Raw genomic sequence first — 20,392 nt, 5'->3', positions numbered from 1 at the left:
TTTGGCTTCCATTTTGGAAAATATCTCATACCGACATAGGCAGCTAGGGTATAGGTCCAGTTATGAAGTACTCTGGATTCAAGTTCAGATGCTTTGAGTTTAAAACAAATTTTCATTGTTGACTCTGCAGTGTAAGATTCATATAAATTCAGCATTATTACACAGCCCACCTGAAAGTGAAATATGTTACACTCCACAAGTGTCTACAATTTTATGATATGTATAGTATCATTTTATAGGGTTCTTCACCTCTTTCACTGTGAATGTACACAGCCTGTTCAACTTATATATAAGATTGTATATTCATTATATACCAGTATATAAGTCTACGTAATCTGTTACTATGCAGCATTGTTTTAAATGTAATATGTTATTTTTAAGTTTTGTAGTACCAGGTGGTCAATTATTGAGGTGTGTTACACCTCCTCATTTTGTAGTTGCCAAATTTACATTTATCAAGGTAGAATTGTATTGTGAGTGGCCTTAATACAGGAAGCTGAAGTAATTATATTAGTAATTACCAAATGCAGATTAATTTAGATTAGAATACATTGAGTGATTTGAAGTCACGAGTGAAATCTTGAAGAAGATGAATTCAAATAAAAATACCGTCAATGCAAGCCTCAGATTCAGAATTCATGTCACTGAAAGTCTTTTAATTGCAGCAAAAATACATTAACACAATCTTAATTATCTTTACTTCATTATGTCCTGATTCTTCTTTACTAAATAGATAGGTTATGTTTCTATCAATCAACAAAATGGACATGCATGCTCCTATCAAACCAACAAATACAATTAATGTTCAATCATGAAATAGGAATGTGTAATTCTCTTGGGTGCTTTATTATTTAGGATGCCATATTTTCCATGTTCACAAAACTGACCCCTACATTCCGAGCCAACGAGCAGGAGTAAATGATTGCGTCTCCAATTAACAGTGCCATGGATACAAAACCAAACGCCTAGAAAATTAAAGCCTTTAGAATAGTTGAGAATTGTCAGTGTACTAGGTATATAGGTAAGCAAGTCTGTATAGAACCATGGTGCCCCATGCCCTAATTAAAATGTTGTATCATGTGATCATATGCATAGGCAATAGCTAGCCCATGTAGTGATAATCAATTATTGGAGAACGTCAAGTAAACAATTGTGATTTGTCATTTGTAGGTGGTGAGCAGATCAGTTTTTTTGTGGGTACCTATAAGGCAGAGCTTGATAGCAGGCTTTTAGGTGATGACAGACAGGCACCAGTGCTTGCATGCTTGAATATTTCCAAACCTCTAGAGTCTGCTGTTCATTGATACTCTTAGCCTGCTCAGTTTTGTAAAGTCTCTTATCATCTTGTTAACTGCTAATGCAATTGTTGGACAATATAATGTCGAATGATTTTAAAAATCTCAGCAGCTTTCCTTAGCCCTTGCACGTGAAAGAGGTGTCATAATCTTGACTGTTGAAATGCCACATCTTTTTTTGACAATCTACTGCATGGCTTTAACTGAACTTTTTACGTGCTGAGCCTAATTTTGATGAGCTAAACTCTTTGTTTAAATTTATTTGCATTGGGTTCAACGCATAAAATATTCCCTGGCCCTAAGAATAATAATAATTAAGTTATGTTCTAAAGTTATATTCCTGTCAAAACAACAAAATTCACGCGAATCCTATTTCATGTTATCCTTTCAGCGAATGTTTTGCTAACTCGTTTTGCATATCTTCTCGCTCAACTTCATGGTATATTTTAGCAATTGATATGTTTGTTTCGAAAGTTGTTTAATACCTTGCTGCTAAAATTAGAATAGATATCTGAATTACTATTTCACATGACGCGATACTTACCAACCCCATGGTAAGCTGATAACATCGGGAATTTTTAGAGTAGATATCCAGAAACTTGCACAAATGTTTGGACTCATATCGCATGTTCGTCTTTGCGAGAAGTGACCCCGAGACCAGCAGAACAAGCGCAGAATATGCATGAAACGTCGCAATCTATAAGAGCAAAACAAAATACATCAAGCCAAGCGCAGTCGAATGGACAATTTGCATGATAGGCGAATTATTTATTGTATTAATACGCGAATTATTTATTGTATTAATCGCAAATTTATTGCGTTCGACGAAGGAGAACGCTTCCTATACATCATAACGTCACGGCTGATGCTATATCGTTTTGAGATTTTTGTGGGTCATTTGCCTCGCTTTCGTGTTTTTGCGTTTGGATTCGGGCTTTCGTGTTTTTGTGTTTGGATTCGGGCTTTCGTATTCGCCTGTTTATTAAGAAGTTGTCAGAATGGTGTAGATTATTTTGATCTTGAAATATGAGTGAGGATTCTTATCAAAGCATTGGTATCTTGCAGTGTTTTAACGATGAAAAATCCGACAAACGCACCAAACGCACTGGCTAATCTTTGATTACTTCTAGTATATAAAGTTTTTTAGTACCCGCGGAAATTGTTAACACTAGTACTCTTGGGTCAAAAACGTAAGACAGTGTAACTTATTATTAAACAACGGCTGAATTTGACTTTGAATTTCGTGATACATACGCTTGCAGCGTAGTGAACCGTATCTTGTAGGCCTGCGATTGCAATCACCAATGAGAGAAGAGCAACGAAAAATCCTGTACCCAGACCGAAAAGGAAGAATTCTTCCCTCCCGTAAACTCCAGAGTCAAAGATAGCCCCGATATCGACATTCGTTCCTGATTTTTCGCTTATGTCGATAATGGTTTTGTCGAGCTGGTCCATAAAATACCCCACTGATCCGGCAGCAATGACAAAAGCAACCTGAAGTTACAACAGAAATTAACTCGTTACCCTTGAAACGCTCTTGTTTAAGGTGGCTCGATACAGTTTTAGATGCACATTTTAAACAGGGATATTATAGGCATCTAAATGCCTGGCTAGAGGACTAAGGACCGGGCTGTTTACATACGCCCGGTTACCCGAGATTCAACGAAGTGTGTGATGATTTTGAGGTATTAAAATTAATTGTAAAACTGTGAAACAAAACAAGCACTTGGTATTGTCGGGGTCATTACACGATTGCCAAGATCATGTTATTTACCCATTCCAATAATTCGAAGTCATCTGTTGCCTCGTTGCATGAATCTCGGCTAAGCGGGATCATGTAAACAGCCTATAAGAGTTGATATACTTTGCATGAAACATATCTAGAGTGGCAATCCATTCAGAACTTGTGCCTTCCATTCGTTATCATGGTAACAAAGACCTTTTTAAAAATTTCCAACAAATAGAGTTTAATCGTGTTTATATCGCCAACGAGTTCAGTGATCCCGATTTTTTTCTCCGTCAAACGTTTACACTATAGTGTTTTATCGAAAAAAACTTTGTAATGACTAAAGGGCGTCGCGTGCACTTCTTATTTAGATTTATATTATGAATGCTAAGAGCCCCAGGCACCACTCTCCTCTGCAGTTTGTGTCAGCCTCAGTTTGTACGCGATCGGTGACGTCACGGAAACATAAAACACGTGCAATGAGGCATCGGGACTGGGGGGATTTTGTATTGTAAAATATTGAAATGATAGCGGGCAGACGGGCAGGGGCAGACGGGCGGGAGCAGACAGACATTTTAATACTTACGCAAAAGCCTCTCTAGCTTAGAGTGTCCGGGAACACCTTAAGTCTTAACTTAGGTCATGTAATCAGGTCGTTTCAATCATTTCGGCTAATAAACTTTAAGGTCACGAAGATTATGAGTGTTGTTTTGGATTTTCCGGGCGTTTTAAGGTTGTGTAAAGTCATATAGTTACGTAGTAATAACAAGCTGTTTAATTGTCATACCATTTCTGCTATTGCCAGTAAAACCAAGACAACCCGTTTACAATTGTTTGCCATCTCTGAACCTACATTCATATTATAGTAGATTATCAGTATATATCATTATTTTTAAAATGTAGCTACTCACAGTACACATATATACATACGGTATATAAATTGTCCTCGAGCTGGCGCAGAGCACTGTACAAGGGTAGCTATACTAACTTCCACTAGAGCTATTAAACTCCCGCGTATTTTGACAGAGGGAACATAGCCGAATACACAGGGCGCTTTCGTTTGAGCGGCGAAAATGGACAAATTGGTCATATTTTGAGTTGAAATCGAGTATTTTGTTAAAAAAACGGTCACTGAATTCCAAAATGTAAATAACGATATACTTTCGATATACTTTTGAAATACTCTAAAATACCAGCCTCGTACCCAGTCGCTTTTGTATAGTAAACCATTTATTTATGAGCAACCGTATATCGATAAAGAACCTTTTACGGACGAGCGGTATACGGATAAGCGAGGAAAGTAAAATTTTGTACAACTTGCTAATTCATTTCAGAAAACCCTGTAACTTGATTTTATTTTTATTCACCTGACAAACATATTTCGCACAGAAATTAGAACGCTGGAACCAAGTATGTCAAAAATGTTAAAATACAATTTGGCCCCTTTTGGCTTTTTTTAAAAAAACATTAAATTCAAAATTAAAATGAAATTTTGCTTTATTGAGTAACTTTTGACCTGTTTTAAACGTCATTCGGCTCTGCACATGCGCCGAAGCGTACCAACCCGATTTCAAATACTTAGAATTTCCCTTTGCTCTTCCTGGAACTCACGACGGAATGCCGGTTAAGTGGTTAAAAAAGCAAATCTAATGCATGCATTGCAACACTTATGTAGCTTACTTTTAGTAGCAATTCAACAAGAACAACTGCGTATTTTACCAAAACCCTTCATTTATTGTGATAAATTTTTAAACATAGGCATAGCGCTGCGGTGAAGATCAGGCTTTGTTTCGCTTTCGGTATTACCAATGCTGATTTACTGAACAATTTTTAACAATTAGTAAAACGAAAGTAGGAACATAACACACTTTTACTTTGTCAGAAACAGTAAAACAGATACAAACTGTGCGTTATCGCTGTAGTAGCGGCGTAAATGAAGCTTTACGCTTGGGAGATCATTGTTTACAAATGAACATATATTTCGTATTTACTATGTCTATGACTTGTATACTCTGGGCAAGTCCGCACTGTAGTTTCGCTAGCGAGAGCTATGCACTTTGTTTGGCTGTAAAAGACGCCGTTAAAATATTATATTTTCTACAGAAACCTAAAATAGACAAATAGTCCGCCTTGAATTATCAACACTTCTGTTGGAAACAAATATTCCACTCGATATATCAAACTGACAAACTTGGTTTGACTTGTGTATAAATAGACAGTGTATATACATTCTTTATGTCATGCATTTGAGGTAAAATTTCCTTCGGTATGAACAACTATACTTTTTGAAGTACAGTTTGGGTCTCTTACCTTTTATCCTGTTGTCAATCTGATAATTCTAATTTCACTTTTACCTTGTAATCTTTAATCTATCTTCCCTCGCCCAGCGCAATGTTCACTGTATAACCAAGCCCGTATGATATTTCAACATTCCCAATAAAATGCGCATGTGCAATTCGCCAAAGTACGAATCGTCTAGAAAAATACGGCGCACCAAAACAGAGTAAAAGTTTACGCATTATTAAATTTGGCAAGAAGTTCCACTCTGCATTTTTTGAGCAAAAGGCTAGTTGCATCCTCGTTCCTGAGCGAGCAGCCGAGCATGTGTTTGCGGTGGGTTAATACTGTAACGCAAGGCTTCATTGTGTTTAGATATATGCATATAAAAATAGCTGTAAAAATAGGAATATCAATAGCATGACAGGGATTAGTGAATGATTTTTGCCACCAGACGCCTGTGTAAATATAATTTCCGGCCCATTCGCAATCATTGATCACATTTCCTTTCATGCATGACATTTTGTGGGATTGAATAAAGTAGTAAGGTGAAAATATCAATCAACCTGTCAGAACGTGCGCATCTGGATCAACAATCGTATGTCGTTGCCAAGTTTAACTGTCACATTTAAAAATATGCATGCTGGAGGCAGCTGCGAAGGTCTTGTGAATCAACTGTGTTTTTTATAATGCGCGGTCGACGGGTCGAACATTTTAAGGATTACGTCAGAGAAAGCTTAATTCGATTAAAATAGTGGAATAAATAGTTAAGTTATAAAATAAGGTTCACAGAAACAATGTTTGATAATTTTAATGCTTGTTGATGATAAATATTCCCCGAGCGGGCGCGGAGCGCCTGCGAGGGTACTAATTCCGCTCGGAGATTAGGAATTACACCCGGAACCCGGTAGAGCATAGGCGAATCCAAAGTTGTCCAAATTCTTTGTCATGGACGGTCGACGTTGGGTGGTTTTGTAAGTTATGCGCATGCGCGAGTAACGTCTGGTAATCAACGAACGTTCTGATTGGTTAAGACAAAAAGTTTGTATTTCAATGAGAACGTCAGCAATTTATATTAACTGTCATTTCCGCGTAAACATTTTTGTAAAAGCGTTTCATAAACTTTGTGCAAAGAAAGTAAAACGAGAAGAAACATGACATATGAAGCATGGCAGATAGCAAAGATGAACGTGGATACGGTCAAGACAAAGCCATGTAAGAGGAATAATTCATAATCTGCAAACTTATAAATGTTTTCAAAGACAAAGGGTACGTGTTTACTTTGTTTATTTCGTATTTGTTTCGCGGTAAAGATGAGCTGTATTTGTATACTTTTTAGCTTTGTATGCCGTTTATTTGTTAAATTTTCAGCTTTTTATGCAAATGCATAAACCTGTGAAAGGCCATTACACCTTTGCTTTAACTTCAAAAAAGTGTTTTTTAAAGTGTAATTTGAATTTTGGTATCAAAAATACACACTATATTTATAAAGTATAAAATTCTTAGCCGCCTGCGTCGACTGCAAAATACAGAATAAAATAACATTTGAAGTTTTTTCTTTGTCTGTGAAGATTTTGTACTGTTTTAATCGTTTGAAACTTCGATTTTAAACCGTTACTTAATTGTTGGCATGGTATAATGCAGCAAAAGTGAACGGGCAATGTTTACACTAGCTTTATGATTATTTTTGTATTGAATGATGGAAACATTAGCTATAATATACTCGGTAAAATATAATAAGACTGATTTGAGTTTATTGTCATTTCATAATATAAGTTTAGGTCAGGTTAACTCAGGAAATTGTGTACTTGGTTTGAAATAGCGAGGGGTTGCTGCATGCATGTATTTCTAGTTTAAGTTGTGAACATTTGAAAGTATTGATCAATAGAGCTAAAGACCAACTCGACTAGTGCGTCAACGCCTTATACAAACAAGATATGAGAGCTGGAACGAGCTTCTAACGCCAACCCACATTTCTAACTAACAAGTCTATCATTTACACTGTTCACTTTAAAATTAAGTCCTCTAACGCCTGTATTAAAGCTCGCTCTTTTCCGTGGTATTTTCACTAAAATAAGAGCTTGATTTTCAATGTTTCACCTTAAATCTTTCCATTGATTAAGAAACCCTCTCGCATTTATCATCGATAACACAATTTCTATGTTACACTCAATTTGCGTGACTGCATGAGCTTTTTGAACACAGGCGAAAGACTTTCTCTTTCTGGTGTATAATTTCCATGTTTATGATCAACAATATACGCAACGATTTTTTTGCTTCTATTTGCTGACATATTATCAAAGTGTTTGCATTATTACGCAACTAAAACGCCCCATTCTTATCTCTATATATATATCTTCTGCGCTGCCGTGAAATATTCAAACACCGGTTTAAACTAGCCTAGTTAATAGGGCTTCTACCGCCGTTAATTAGTTACCCGGAAAAAGCAGGGACACAAAGCAGGGAGCGAAAGGCCTAGATTACTAGGCTAGGTTTAAACATGTTTGAAAAGAAATGAAGTTACAGATTTGGAGCTAACAATTATGCATATGAAAGGTAACCCCAAAATTAAGAATACTAAGATTTCATCCATATTATGCTCAACAATGGGCAATTTTAGATCGATTTTTTTGTCTCTTGTTCATATAGTATTTTCAAGCTTCGTTTCAAGCCATTTTTTCCTTTAGTTATATGTAAATAAAATTCTCTTTTTTATTCACTGCAGCAAAATTTAAAAATAAGTGCGATGATGGGGACCGCGGCTGCAACTTTTCTGACCGAATTAAATACCATTGCCATTGCAGTCGCCACCATTGCCACCAGAATCTACGCCATCTCCACCAAACCACCCATGAGAATGATGAGATGTTAATATTATAAGCTGGCTAAAAAATCAAAGAACAAATGCTTGTCGTTTATATCTCAAAGCAAGTTTTGAAAATAACCAATCGTATCATAGGCGCCCCAGAACTGATCTCGCTGACCTCGCGCGACGCTCATGTTGTCTGAACAGTCTTATATTATGACAAGGTAGGCAACTCTCACGCCAAATAAGCTAAAAACGGACGCCGGTTAACTCAAACACTTTCACAAAACCGCAAATATTTCATAAAAATATGGCGAATAAGAAAAAAAAGTACAACACATTAAACTTGAATAATTTTACTACATTTATACGATATTTTTAGCATTCAAATGTATTCCTATGCATATAAAAAACGTGAATGTTTTTTGGGTTTCTGGCAAATATGTTTCAAAACCTATGCTGCATGGGGACACCAAACCTATACCTTCGTCATATTTCTAAATTGAAAATAGAAAGCTGATTGGCTGTCGTTTTTTCAGTTGGAAAAGAGCCAATCAGCTTTCTATTTTCAATTTTCTCAAGATCCGGGCGCCTCAGAAGATTCAAGAATTCCTCTGGGGTAATCATCCCATCGCGTACCTGTTCAGTGATGTTGTACCTCAGTGTGAAGTTTATTTTAACGAATTGCTGGGATTGGTCATGTTCAAGTGCTTTGAGAAGACGTTGCTACTGTGGTACCAAGAGCAATAAAAGACTCGATTTTGTAGTTTACATAACAACTTCTCAGTTTATTTAATATGAACCACAATATAATACATCGCATGCCTATTTCAGAAAATTAGTCAAATCACTGAGTCGAATACGTATATCGAACGTTTGTCCTTTTGTTATTGGATTACCGCTGATTCCGGTACTTCATGTCAGTGTAGCTGCAGTGGGTGCCACACTACTACAGCCCGTGTTTTCCTAGTCTCATTTTTTCCATCATTAACATGTTTACCGTCACTGCCAAAAAACACCACTTCCACCGTTTCCATCATTTCCTGCAGTTCCACCCTTAGTCCTTACCAGCGTTTCCACCATGCCCTCCGTTCCCACCATCACCCCACAGAAATCCTTTTAGAACCGTTCAAAAATTTCCGCCTTACCGTTTCTACCTGAATGCATTACCACCGTTACCGCCATTCCCACAATTTCCTGCACAAGAATGACACAGAGAGATGATCCAGGTTACTAACCACAATAATAGTATGCGCTAAACTTTCATTTCGAACTTTTTATTTCTTATTTGTATTGAGTATATTTACTGTCGTGGAAGCGACTCTTCTCAAGCAGACTGAGTCGATTGTGATTTGCAGGTAAATTTGCATAATTTTAAATTCATGCGTCACTAACGAAGCGCACGTTGCGATTTCTTATTGGATCATACCAAACACAATCAGTATTATTGATTCATACCAAACACATACATAAATTTTGAAGAATATATTTACCTATTCACATGGCCGTAGGAACCACGGGGGCAATTTTTAGAGGCAGAGGGCTAAGCCCCTTTGAAAATTTAAATTTCTTTGCAAATCTTAAAGCGTTGCGCAGTGCACACCTTCTGAGTTTGCAATAATTACTATAGTCTAAAGGTATAGCGCAGAGAAAGATTGAATCTTTCTTTGCCACAACTACCACTCTTTTTACAAAACTCTGAAGATCTAGATGCCGGAAATAAATTTGGTAAGTTCACAACAGTGACCTTAGCTAGCGTTACCTCGCACTCGCTCGTATGCATGCATTGATGCATACAATTTAGTCGGCTGCTGCGTCCTAAAAAAATGAGTGTTTTTTCGTTTTCTTTTGCTATGAAAGCTGTACATCTTCATACATCTCAATATACATGAGCATGTCTTATTATATCTTAAGGAAATTAATAATACATTACACAATAATATTATATGATGAATATTTTATATGATGAATTATATGATGAATAATTTAAGTAGTGACCCCCAAAATGCAGAAAAAAGGTTTTCTAGAGGGTTGAAATTTGACCCCCCTACATGCGTCCAGACGATTAGCCCCCCTAACTTTAAAGATCTTCCTACGGCCATGCCTATTCAGCTCTATACGGGTGCATGTTTGAATTATTCCGTGCTCAGAAAATTCGACGCTTTTTGTTTTATGAACATCAGAAATTTAAAGTCTGACCATAATAACGGACCCAAATCTAATCGTATAAGTCTATTTCTTATATATACGTTGACTTGTTTTAAGAACACATTTCACACATTTGTCGACATAAGACCTTGAACAAAAGACTCAAAACTAGCAGCTACGTTAAAAAGGTTTTTTTTACAACCCAGGACATATATCTTTGAGACAATTTGATAAAATACTAGAGGATAGTTTAAAATCTGGTTTTTCTGATACACACTGTGTGTATCGTTGTCTGCCTGAGTTTACGAAATACTTTGTTTCAAAGAAAATATAAAGCATAACAAGCGATATGGAAGCGGATATACCACCGCTTGTTTTGGACAGGGGCGTAGTTAGAACCATAATTTGGGGAGTGGGGTGTTCATATATTCAGTCCTGCCCGACGGATTTCTATTGTAAACTGTTGCACTTAGAGAAGAAATCCGTCGGGCAGAACAGAATATTTGTATAAACACCCCCCCCCCCAATTATCGCTCTAGCCACGCCACTGGTTTTGGACTTTATGGCGATATCTTTCGAACTTAAACGTAATAACACCAACGTAATAACTGCGTGTACATTCTTGTTTTTATTTTGGATATCAAGAGCACATAATGTCTATTTTTAGATTTTGTTCTATTTTGTACTATTTGAATTTGTCACTATGACAATGCAACAGATGTGTTGTTAAAACGGAAATACCACGACGTCATACATTCGCATATTAGAACATATAAACCACTCCCCACGGTATAGTTAGTTATTCTTATCATCGACACAACCGCGAGAAGAACTATACTTCAAAACACAAGACAAAATTAAAATTATAAATATCAAAAGAATGCCAAAAGAAGACTCTATGTCAATAGTTATTCGCGTAAAGATAAAGTTGTTCTCATTGCGTAGTCATATGACAGTGCCAGTGGCTCGGACCATTTGATCGTTTGTGATTCCTTGTATTTCAAGGATATGTATTCCTTGATACTGTGGTTAGTGACGGCATCTCTAATTCTTGTTACGGTTGCACTTGAGTGTGACAAAGGTCAATATAAGAGCGATTTTCTGAGTGGCGGCTGTGCCGCTTGCCCAACAACATTAGAGCAATGCGGAGATGAGGAGATCGATGATGCCCGACGGTGCTTTTTGGCATGTGGTAAGTAAATTATTGTTTCATTATTGTTTTAAATCGATGTACTGATTGATAAACCTCATGTCTATTAACTGACTCTACCACTGATGTACTTTTGAGTTAAATGAGGTAAAACAACTGCTTAAAAAGACAAAAAAATTCTCGACGTTTAAGCCTAAGGCCAGGGCCTTCGTCAGGAGAGTTGAACTATACTTAAACATCAAGTCTTAAGACTAGGATGTTTATGGGATTTTTGATAAAGCTGATTGTTTCGAATATCAAAATTTTTATACTCGTACAATGTGTAAGTAAAGCTTGGGGTCGTGTTGACATAATTTAATTGTCGTCATAATTTAATTTGCATATGACATCATATTCGTAATATTTTCTCTGCTGCAAACATTTCTTGTGTTTCCTTGGATATCGAACGAGAGTTACCAGACAACCATTTAAAACAATTACCTAAATCTATGAGCATCAATACATCGAAATTAACGTATTAAAGGGTTTAAAACAAATATATTAATGCCATAGTGGCGATGTTTGTTTTGATTGCGAGGGGAATCCCCTGATGGACTTGTTAGCATGGCAACAACAACATGGTGACGTGTAGTAGCTATGGAATATAGTCGAAACGTTAACTGGGTGACTGCAATGACCATCGGGTTCCTTTACCATTTCATAGAGTATGTTAATAAACCGTTTATTATTAGAGTTTTTTCGTTAACTAGGATTTAACGGCCAAGGCAAATCATATTACGAAACACGCCCATGTAACACCCACTCGTTGGCATTGATAAAGTTACGCCAGATATAAACTTGTTAATAAGAATGAACTGGCAAATATATTCCACCCCAAGTCATTTACCTTCTTGAAGCACTATGTTCCCTTCAATGTATACCTAGGTATATAGTCATTAACATGAGAATTTACCGAGATTAATATTCGCTGACTGGCTGTCTGTTCGAAAGAATTTGACCTTTGTACTACATACGTATTAATTCGGTCTCGAATTCGGTAATTGAGATCTTTTATAATCATTGACAACGTTAAGACGGCCAATTTTGTCTAACGACAGAACTTACCACTTATGGCACAAGTGAAGGGGATTTACGATATTAGACTATGGTATTTATTCATAGTGTCCTGGCACTATATCCGTACAAGCTTTTCGTGCCCGTCAGGCACTTTTAAAAGTGATTTTTTGAGCGGGGGTTGCACACCGTGTCCCAATAACTTGGAATATTGTAAGAACGAGGAATACAACGATTCGATACGCTGTTTTAAAGCCTGCCGTAAGTTACATGTCACTTTGATGTAATGATAAATATTTTATGTGTGTAGGCGAATTGATGAGTTATTTTATATGGCCGTAAATATTTGCTGACAAAATTGTTATTATGAACTTTGCTCTGTGGTATTAACATATGTATGATTGCATCAGAAAAATACATTTACAATTGGTCGCTTATAACGGGTAGTACTTGACTATATTTCTTTCCAATGTCTTCCTGCAGTATATAGACTCAGATTTCCGCAATTCTAACAGTACTAGTTTTGAAAATTTTTTAAGTGTATAGAGAAAACACTTGACTATAGGCAGTGTCGTGGGCGGGAGGAATGCTATACAGGGGGTGTAATATTACTACATGTTTGCTTTTCTACCTGGTCCTGGCTGATGCAATACTCATATTGATGTGATGAAATTTAATTTTTCAGTAAAATTTGTGCTGCTTGCCTTTGAATTCTTAACTCACCTGACCTGGCTTATCTTGATAATATCAAAAAATTTAACTTGAAGTACTGCGTGGGCATGCCACATTTTAATTGCCGCCTCTACTAATTGCAACATTCAGAAATATTCGTATAGACAATAGTATTTTTCCAGTAATTTATTCAGGATTTTTAAAATGCTGTTAAAGCTGCTAATTTCAATGTTTTCTTGTATATTCGAATAAGAAACCAAATTTAAATAAATTAAGTCCCTTAATTTAAGCCTGCTTATACCACTTGCGAATGTTTTAGCGCGAAGCGATCTTTCTTCAATTTGTCTTTGCCATTAGGGATTTTGAGGTTTGCCTCTGGTACGAAAGCAATCGCTTCGCAGGAAAACTATCGCTAGTATTTATTATTAAAACTTTTGCCTACAAAAACGTGTCGTCACCAAATATTCACCCCGCATATATATTTATAGCTTTACTCAAGCTGTGAATATTATTCTTCCCCCGCGCATGGATTAAAAAACGTTTGACAAATATAAATGAACCAGCGCAGTATTATATCTCTAGATTACATCACGCTTAAGGAATTTACAAAGCATTTCAATAAATATATAGCTACAGGGTGTTTCAAAAGGAACAAATAGAAATGATGTAGAATTCAATGGTTTATTTTTGTGCAGTCTGGAGTTATTTACTTCAGCACCGTTAGGTTTGAACTAAAATCCCACCCTACCACACGAAATCGCTTATTTAACTTTTAAACAGTTTGCTAGGTTAAAACACTAGTATAGCGTTAAACCGAGAAAACTGCGTCACGTACATTTGCATGTACGTCATATTCTCTTTTTTTTACGTTGTCCCCTGTTCCTCATTTATCAGCAAAACTGCAAACTGCAATCTAATACATGTTGTTTAGTTTAGTTGTTACTGTCTCGGTGTTTTCTTTCACTGTTTGATTAGCCTGAATGGCAAAGGCGGATTCAGAGTGGATAGAATTAAAATAGACGATTAATTTCCATTCATACCTTAACAACGTCGGTTTTAGTTATTAGTTACCAAAGAATATTTTGAAATAAGAGATTGCAATTTACCTTAGTCTGATTCCACCACTGGATTCCATGGCGGTGAAGAAAACTGTATAACTTCTTATTCACCACGTGTAGGGAAATTATTTACCACAAAGGCACCAATCACCAGCCCAACAATCCCAGTACTGGTGACAAAACCCACTACGACACCTCGTCCAATCACAAAATGGTTAATAACAAAACACTGGACGATAACCGATTTTGAAAAGTTCAAGAAGACACTTGTATTATCAACGCCAACTGTTCTGAGCAACAACAGCAACAACAGCAATGGCAATTCTATCGGTGTGATATTAGGCTTACTGATAGCAGTATTGATCTGCGTCCTAATTGGCATTTTCATGTCGTGGTTTATCTGGCAACTATACCAGAAAAACAAGAGAAGTAGTCAACAAGAGCCAAGACCGCCAAGTCCTTATTCAGCGGTAGATCAGTCGAACTCCAGGTTTGTGGTCTATATATTGAGAAACACATTGCATATTTAATTATTTCATTCCCCATCACAGAATTTTATTGAAACTTTACCAAATAAGCATCTATAGCGTAAACGTTTAGCGTGAAAAAATTGAGGGTCACCGAACTCGTTTGCGATATAAACACGATAATAGGCAAAAGTTTAGTATGTTTCCTGCAGAAGATTTTAACTTTTAGCCTTCTAGCAAAACATTTAGATGCTTAATATCTCTGTTTAAAATAGGTACTAAAAATTTCGAGAAACTGCATCGAGCCACCTTAAGTTATGCGATAGCGATATATAGACCTTTCTTATAATGACGTCAAACGCGGAAGTATGATATTATATGAAATTTGATTGGCTCCACAAAACTATCGAGCCAATCAAACTTTGTGTAACATCATCCCTACGCCTCTGCAATTTTGGGTATATTATATTATATTTACTAAGCTACGAAGAGCTCTGCCTTGAGCTAGAGATTGTTTAAGTGATGTTCCGGTAAAGTGTGGGTATATCAGGACCCGACTTCGAAAATCTAACATAGGACATAGAATTTCTACTGAAACATTAACATGCATACAGATGTTTTATCGACTTAAACCATCCCAGTCCTAACGTTTTTCTTCGACTGCTTGTGCTCTTTCGATTAACTTACTCCATGTCACAACCTGTAGTATAAAAATGAAATTAAAGTATCACAGGCACACAAAAAAAATATATTAACAGACATAATTTGTTAGTGCTTCTTTCTTATAGGATTGCTAACGACTGCATATACTCTTACAGTGGGCGGTACCTATTTTATTACTCCCTGAATATGTAGAATTTTATTACCATTGTTCTTCAACTGAAGATTCAGTTCTTTTTGGCCAGAAAATTTATTGATATCGTTACATTAAGTCAAGGAATTTCGATCTTAATGGTCATACACTTAAACTACAATTCACTTTAAAAGTATAATTATTTTTTGTGCCCTTCGACAGGCTTCGTTCGATTTTCAATTGAATAAAAAATTAAAATAAAACGCTGCCCTGGAATCGAAAAAGCGTGGGTTCGCTTTATTTTGAAGGACCTCAGTTGTGTTTGTCGTAACGGTTCGGTTATATATAAAATCTGAGAGGTTATTAAAGTAGCGAAAAAATCAGATAATGATTAAAATTTGCATTTTGCATAACTAAAATCGCACTGGCTTTGCTATTATGATTGTAATTTTTTTGACATGCATGATTATTTTCAGTATTGACGATGATATCCAAGAAGATGCCATACCCGAAGACTCAGTGTCTCGTGAAAATTTCAATAACTTGACCGAGACAACCCTGTAATGAGGCGTTGTTGATAGACAATTAAAAAGGACGCACATAATGTATATTGTTATTCAAAATAACGTATGTATCGCCATATTTTATCATAGTTTTAAATGTATAGTTTTGACACTGACATGCACCCAAGAGCTCACAGACAAAAGCAACCGTAACGGCATCAGGATTCAGGAAAGAAGAGCGTGGTTTGTTGCAAAATTTTGACAGCATTGAAGCGCACAAACCAACCCAATGGTTAATTCGGCTTAATCGCTAAACGACAATAATCGTCTTATTATCTATTGTTGGACTTTAATTCGAGGTATTTAACAGGACCAAAATGCGAAGTGTAAAGTTGGCACATTTACACAAGGGAAAATAAGCAGTGAATAAACAGTCAATTCGCAAAAAAGGGCGGTTCATTTAAGCCAAAAGTGCCTGAGCGTTTTGTACTGTATAAAAATAATGCTTACGTTTTCACTAGGCAATAAAATTCCTTCATGTTCTAAAAAAATGCTTTGGTTGGGCTTTTTAAACGCGCATGCGTATTAGAATGATGTTCTATCTGCTGTTTCCGTTGCCGTTCGGGTTGGTTTTACTTTAACTCTCTAGTATTTCACTCATACAACGTCTTGAATTTTAATTCCATCCAAAATTTTGGAATTATTCCACGAAACTTAAATTCTGATTGAGCTCATTAGGCGGGTGGATGTTTTATCACTAAGCGTATATAATATGAATGCAGGCATTCAGCGGTAATTTTTATGATGTATGCACTCAAATTGTAGTTTGAAATAGCGAAACTGCGAAACAAAAAAAAAACAAAAAGAAAAAGAAAGGATTAAAAAGTTAAAATAATAACCAATTACGTTCAAAAAAGGTTCAAATTTTTCACTTTCTCCTAAAAACAGTGAAACTGAAACAAAGGAAAAAAACGAAACCAGTTCTATGATAAGGAAATGGAAGTGAAACTTTGTTGTAAACTCTGGTCACAGAGTCGTTTACGAAATTTGCATTTTTCGTTATCACATAACTTGTCATTTTTCGCCGTCTTGGCTAATTGTACCATATTTCAAAGCGTTTATAAAAATGGATCGCGTAATTGTTAATATAATGCTTATATATCAACCAATATAGTGACAACCTTTAAAATAAACAGAGAGACGACATTTGAAAACTATATAGGACGTCAAATGCATGTCAAACTCAACGTATTCGAAGCTTGCAATTTTCTTGTTCCTGGCTAAACGTGTAGTTTCAGGCTTCTTAAAGTGCCAATTAGATTATCTTATCATATTTCAATTTCATGCACTTTCATTTTGTCAGAAATGTTCGCATGTACAATTTTATCAGATTGGTAATGGAAGTTTTTATTGTGTAAAATGTTGATTGTTTCAATGCCATAATTATATAGATTTTTTACCAAAAATCTTTCCTAATTTTTTCGACACTGTAAGAATAAACGATTCGTATAATGTGAAATAAAACTCAGTCGAAATGTCAACCTACAGATAAATATCAAAGCACTAACTGGCATAATTTTGCTACGTGAACCAAAAAAATTTAGACGCTCGTTTTACGTGCTAAGATAAAAGAAATAAAAATTTTAAAAGAAAGCTTCCTTTACAATTATGGAAGCACAAATGTGAGAATAATCTGACCAGACTGTATGACCGGCAGTATCTTGAATTTTAATACACATTTCAAACATTGAAAAAACGCTGGCGATCAGTTTCGCCGAGAAGACAGTTTCAACGATTATTAATGACTTTCATTATCACAGAGATTTATTTTACAAGTATTTTACGTTTTATTTTACACTTGTATTAAACTTTGAATTCTCTGCAAGCTAGGAAACAAGATTGGAAGTTTCAAATCACGAAAGCCTTTATGATCACTGTATAAATAGCAATAATAATTTTGACATTGAAAGTCAATTATATACATTACATACGACTTTCTTGCGTAAAAATGTAACAATTTTTCAATTCACTTATATAATGTATATTATGCTTTTCAATTTTGTAATAAGGTAATTTATAATAACGAAGTTTGGTGCAATGATGAGAGAGAGCCTCTTAATATGATTGGACTTCATCGTGATACAGATGTGTCAAAGAAATTGCTCGTTGCATATTACTTACACCCCAAGTAGCGGGGGGGGGGGGTGGGTTGTTGGGACTGAAAGGCTATGGAGATTTTTAACCTCAAAAATCGGGTGAATTTTGAGTCTCGGATACAAAATATTCAGAATTTGATGAACAGGAAAGAATATAATGACAGATTTGTGTGATCAAAACATCAATATCAATGTCACCAAGGTCAAGATAGACAGCGTTGGCAACTATAAAGCATCAATCAACGTCTATACACGGTAAGTCATAGCAAATATACTCAGAACATGTTATTATGTCACGTTAACGATTGAAGACTGACTCTGAAGTTTGTCAGACTGACTCTAAAATTTGTACACACTCCTCGTTATACAGGTGTGTAAGCACAAGATTAATGTGCTATGTGGTTATACATCAACTACATATCATACACTATATCATCATTAGGTCTATAATCATGTTTTTTGGCGTTCATGCATTAGTTGAGAATGAATTTTAAGCCCTGACCCAGTGCTTCCTCTCCTAACCTCTGATCTCTATATAGTAAGTGAATGTTACTTTCAGGCTCTATTAAATGCCTGGGTACGATGAGATTGCCCTGTTCATGCACAATATAGTGTCTGCAGCAAGGGTGATGGTAATCCGTGAACGGCATTGCAACTGTTCTTAATATCCTTACCAACGAGAAAATAACTTTATAATATCAACTTGCGGTTTATTTTGTCTTGAGAGAAGTCGTTACAAGATATCGGTGTTTTCATGAAGAAAGCTGCTGTAAGCAATGAAACCATTTCGTACATTTAATAATAGATCAAATTATCATAAATATAACATGGGATATTGTAAAGAAATTTATAGCCAAAAACCTTAAACTACTTAAAGGAATCTCTCCGCTCCAGAACATACGTTTAAAACAAATTTTAGGATTTCAATGTCTCGTGAAAATCTATGATCGAAATTCGTGTTTCGAAAGAATAAAGTGCTTGATACTTGTTCCGCCTTCGACAGCACCCCCAAATGAGTAAACGTCCGAAAACGGAAAAGATTCTTAGGATGTTCCGTATACAATTAAGGCCACAAATCCTGACACTTATGAATACGGAGAAGATTATCTGGAGACAACCAGGTCTGAGTAGCCTGCTCGCACGAATTCCGAGCTGACAATTAGCATCAATTTTGCCATTTATAAATTGCTGCTTTGCAATGGTAAAGTAATACAGCATTCTCAAGTTCCTATGTCAAATCTCGTGCACTTGCAAATGGTCTACCTTAACTCCGTCCGTGTGTAATTCCACGATATAATTATAATAAGGTTCCAAAGGGGGAAATGAGTTGTAGGGTTCATTTCATTGACATTGTTCATGATTTTACAAGTACCAAATGACGAACATAAACTTTCAAGATGAAGTGCTTTGGTCAAGCTTGTCAGAACAACGTTTCATAAACAAGGTTGTTGTTGACAGCTAATTAAATTTTTAACTGTAGAAAGAATATCGTTGGTATATAGTATTTGGCGCTTTCCTTAATTAAACGGCCAAAACGGCCACATCAGTCATACTTCGAATTGAAATACAGTATTTCGTTAAGAATAATACGACGAGACTGCATTTTTGCGGTGCCATGCAGTGTAAATAGTGAGTTTGGGAAATACAACGGCAACAACCGCAATATCCTTATCAACAATGCATGCCATTGATCCTTTAAGACAAACGAAATTGTAAATTACGTGGCCTGCAACGTTGCACACTGCCGTAGTTGCTGAAACGGCATCGTGAATTATACCAATAGGGACTTAAGCATGTAGGACGGGAACACGATGTATTAGGATAGTGCAATTGCGAGGACCGCACGCGTGTTTCGAGCGATCGCGCCAAATTCAGTCACGTGACTTGGGGAAAGAGAACAAAAGAGAAGTCCGCCATTATTCAAGATAGAGATACAAAACAGTGTTTTACCGACTTATTTAAACATCAAGCGGCTTCTTTTGACTTTATTGTTTGTTGAAGTTTGGATCAACATTAAGTTTGTATGATTTAATTGTAAGAAGCAAGATTTTTGAATATATTTTGTATGTTTACGTATATGACATGTCGTGTTGAAACCTGTTTCTGTGCGCTTTATCAATTTTGACTATGAATTATACCGCATCCCGGTACAGTAAAACACTGCTTAATCGTTGACGAACGCTTTGGCAATTGGTTGTTTGTGCTTGTGAAGAAGAGACATTGGAATTTGTTTGGCAAATTTATAAAACGTCGCTTGAAGACTACGCACTATAAACAACGATAAAATG

At 36.1% G+C, this 20,392-nt stretch overlaps 2 protein-coding genes across 2 annotated transcripts; one reads left to right on the top strand and one right to left on the bottom strand.

The window, feature by feature from the left end:
- Positions 1 to 627: 627 nt before the first annotated feature.
- LOC114517284 lies at positions 628 to 5,459 on the bottom strand. Its single transcript, XM_028536961.1, has 5 exons — positions 5,332 to 5,459; positions 3,809 to 3,870; positions 2,550 to 2,789; positions 1,840 to 1,992; positions 628 to 965 (listed from the first exon to the last, which is right to left on the bottom strand). The coding sequence occupies exons 2-5, from the start codon at positions 3,860 to 3,862 to the stop codon at positions 852 to 854; spliced, it is 561 nt and encodes a 186-aa protein (XP_028392762.1). The 5' UTR covers positions 3,863 to 3,870; positions 5,332 to 5,459; the 3' UTR covers positions 628 to 851.
- A 5,609-nt stretch (positions 5,460 to 11,068) lies between these two features.
- Positions 11,069 to 16,806, top strand: LOC114517283. The gene is made up of 3 exons (XM_028536960.1): positions 11,069 to 11,444; positions 14,306 to 14,675; positions 15,922 to 16,806. Exons 1-3 carry the CDS (start codon positions 11,261 to 11,263, stop codon positions 16,007 to 16,009), a joined length of 642 nt encoding a protein of 213 aa, XP_028392761.1. The 5' UTR covers positions 11,069 to 11,260; the 3' UTR covers positions 16,010 to 16,806.
- Positions 16,807 to 20,392: the final 3,586 nt, after the last annotated feature.

The sequence above is a fragment of the Dendronephthya gigantea genome, unplaced genomic scaffold (genome assembly GCF_004324835.1).
Source record: "Dendronephthya gigantea isolate DGI-Jeju-01 unplaced genomic scaffold, DenGig_1.0 000007F, whole genome shotgun sequence".
NCBI lineage: Eukaryota > Metazoa > Cnidaria > Anthozoa > Malacalcyonacea > Nephtheidae > Dendronephthya > Dendronephthya gigantea.
The sequence above is the reverse complement of the archived record's forward strand: the minus strand, read 5'-3'. Positions and strand labels throughout refer to the sequence as shown.

What these genes read in the sequence shown, in the direction of transcription:
- LOC114517284 (XM_028536961.1), bottom strand. Translation starts at nt 3,862, where the DNA reads ATGGCAAACAATTGTAAACGGGTTGTCTTGGTTTTACTGGCAATAGCA. An exon ending in CGGTTCACTACGCTGCAAGC is followed by an intron (nt 1,993 to 2,549) that starts GTATGTATCACG and finishes TTGCTCTTATAG; the next exon opens with ATTGCGACGTTTCATGCATA. An exon ending in ATCAGCTTACCATGGGGTTG is followed by an intron (nt 966 to 1,839) that starts GTAAGTATCGCG and finishes TTAATTTTCTAG; the next exon opens with GCGTTTGGTTTTGTATCCAT.
- LOC114517283 (XM_028536960.1), top strand. Translation starts at nt 11,261, where the DNA reads ATGTATTCCTTGATACTGTGGTTAGTGACGGCATCTCTAATTCTTGTT. An exon ending in ACGGTGCTTTTTGGCATGTG is followed by an intron (nt 11,445 to 14,305) that starts GTAAGTAAATTA and finishes CACCACGTGTAG; the next exon opens with GGAAATTATTTACCACAAAG. An exon ending in GTAGATCAGTCGAACTCCAG is followed by an intron (nt 14,676 to 15,921) that starts GTTTGTGGTCTA and finishes GATTATTTTCAG; the next exon opens with TATTGACGATGATATCCAAG.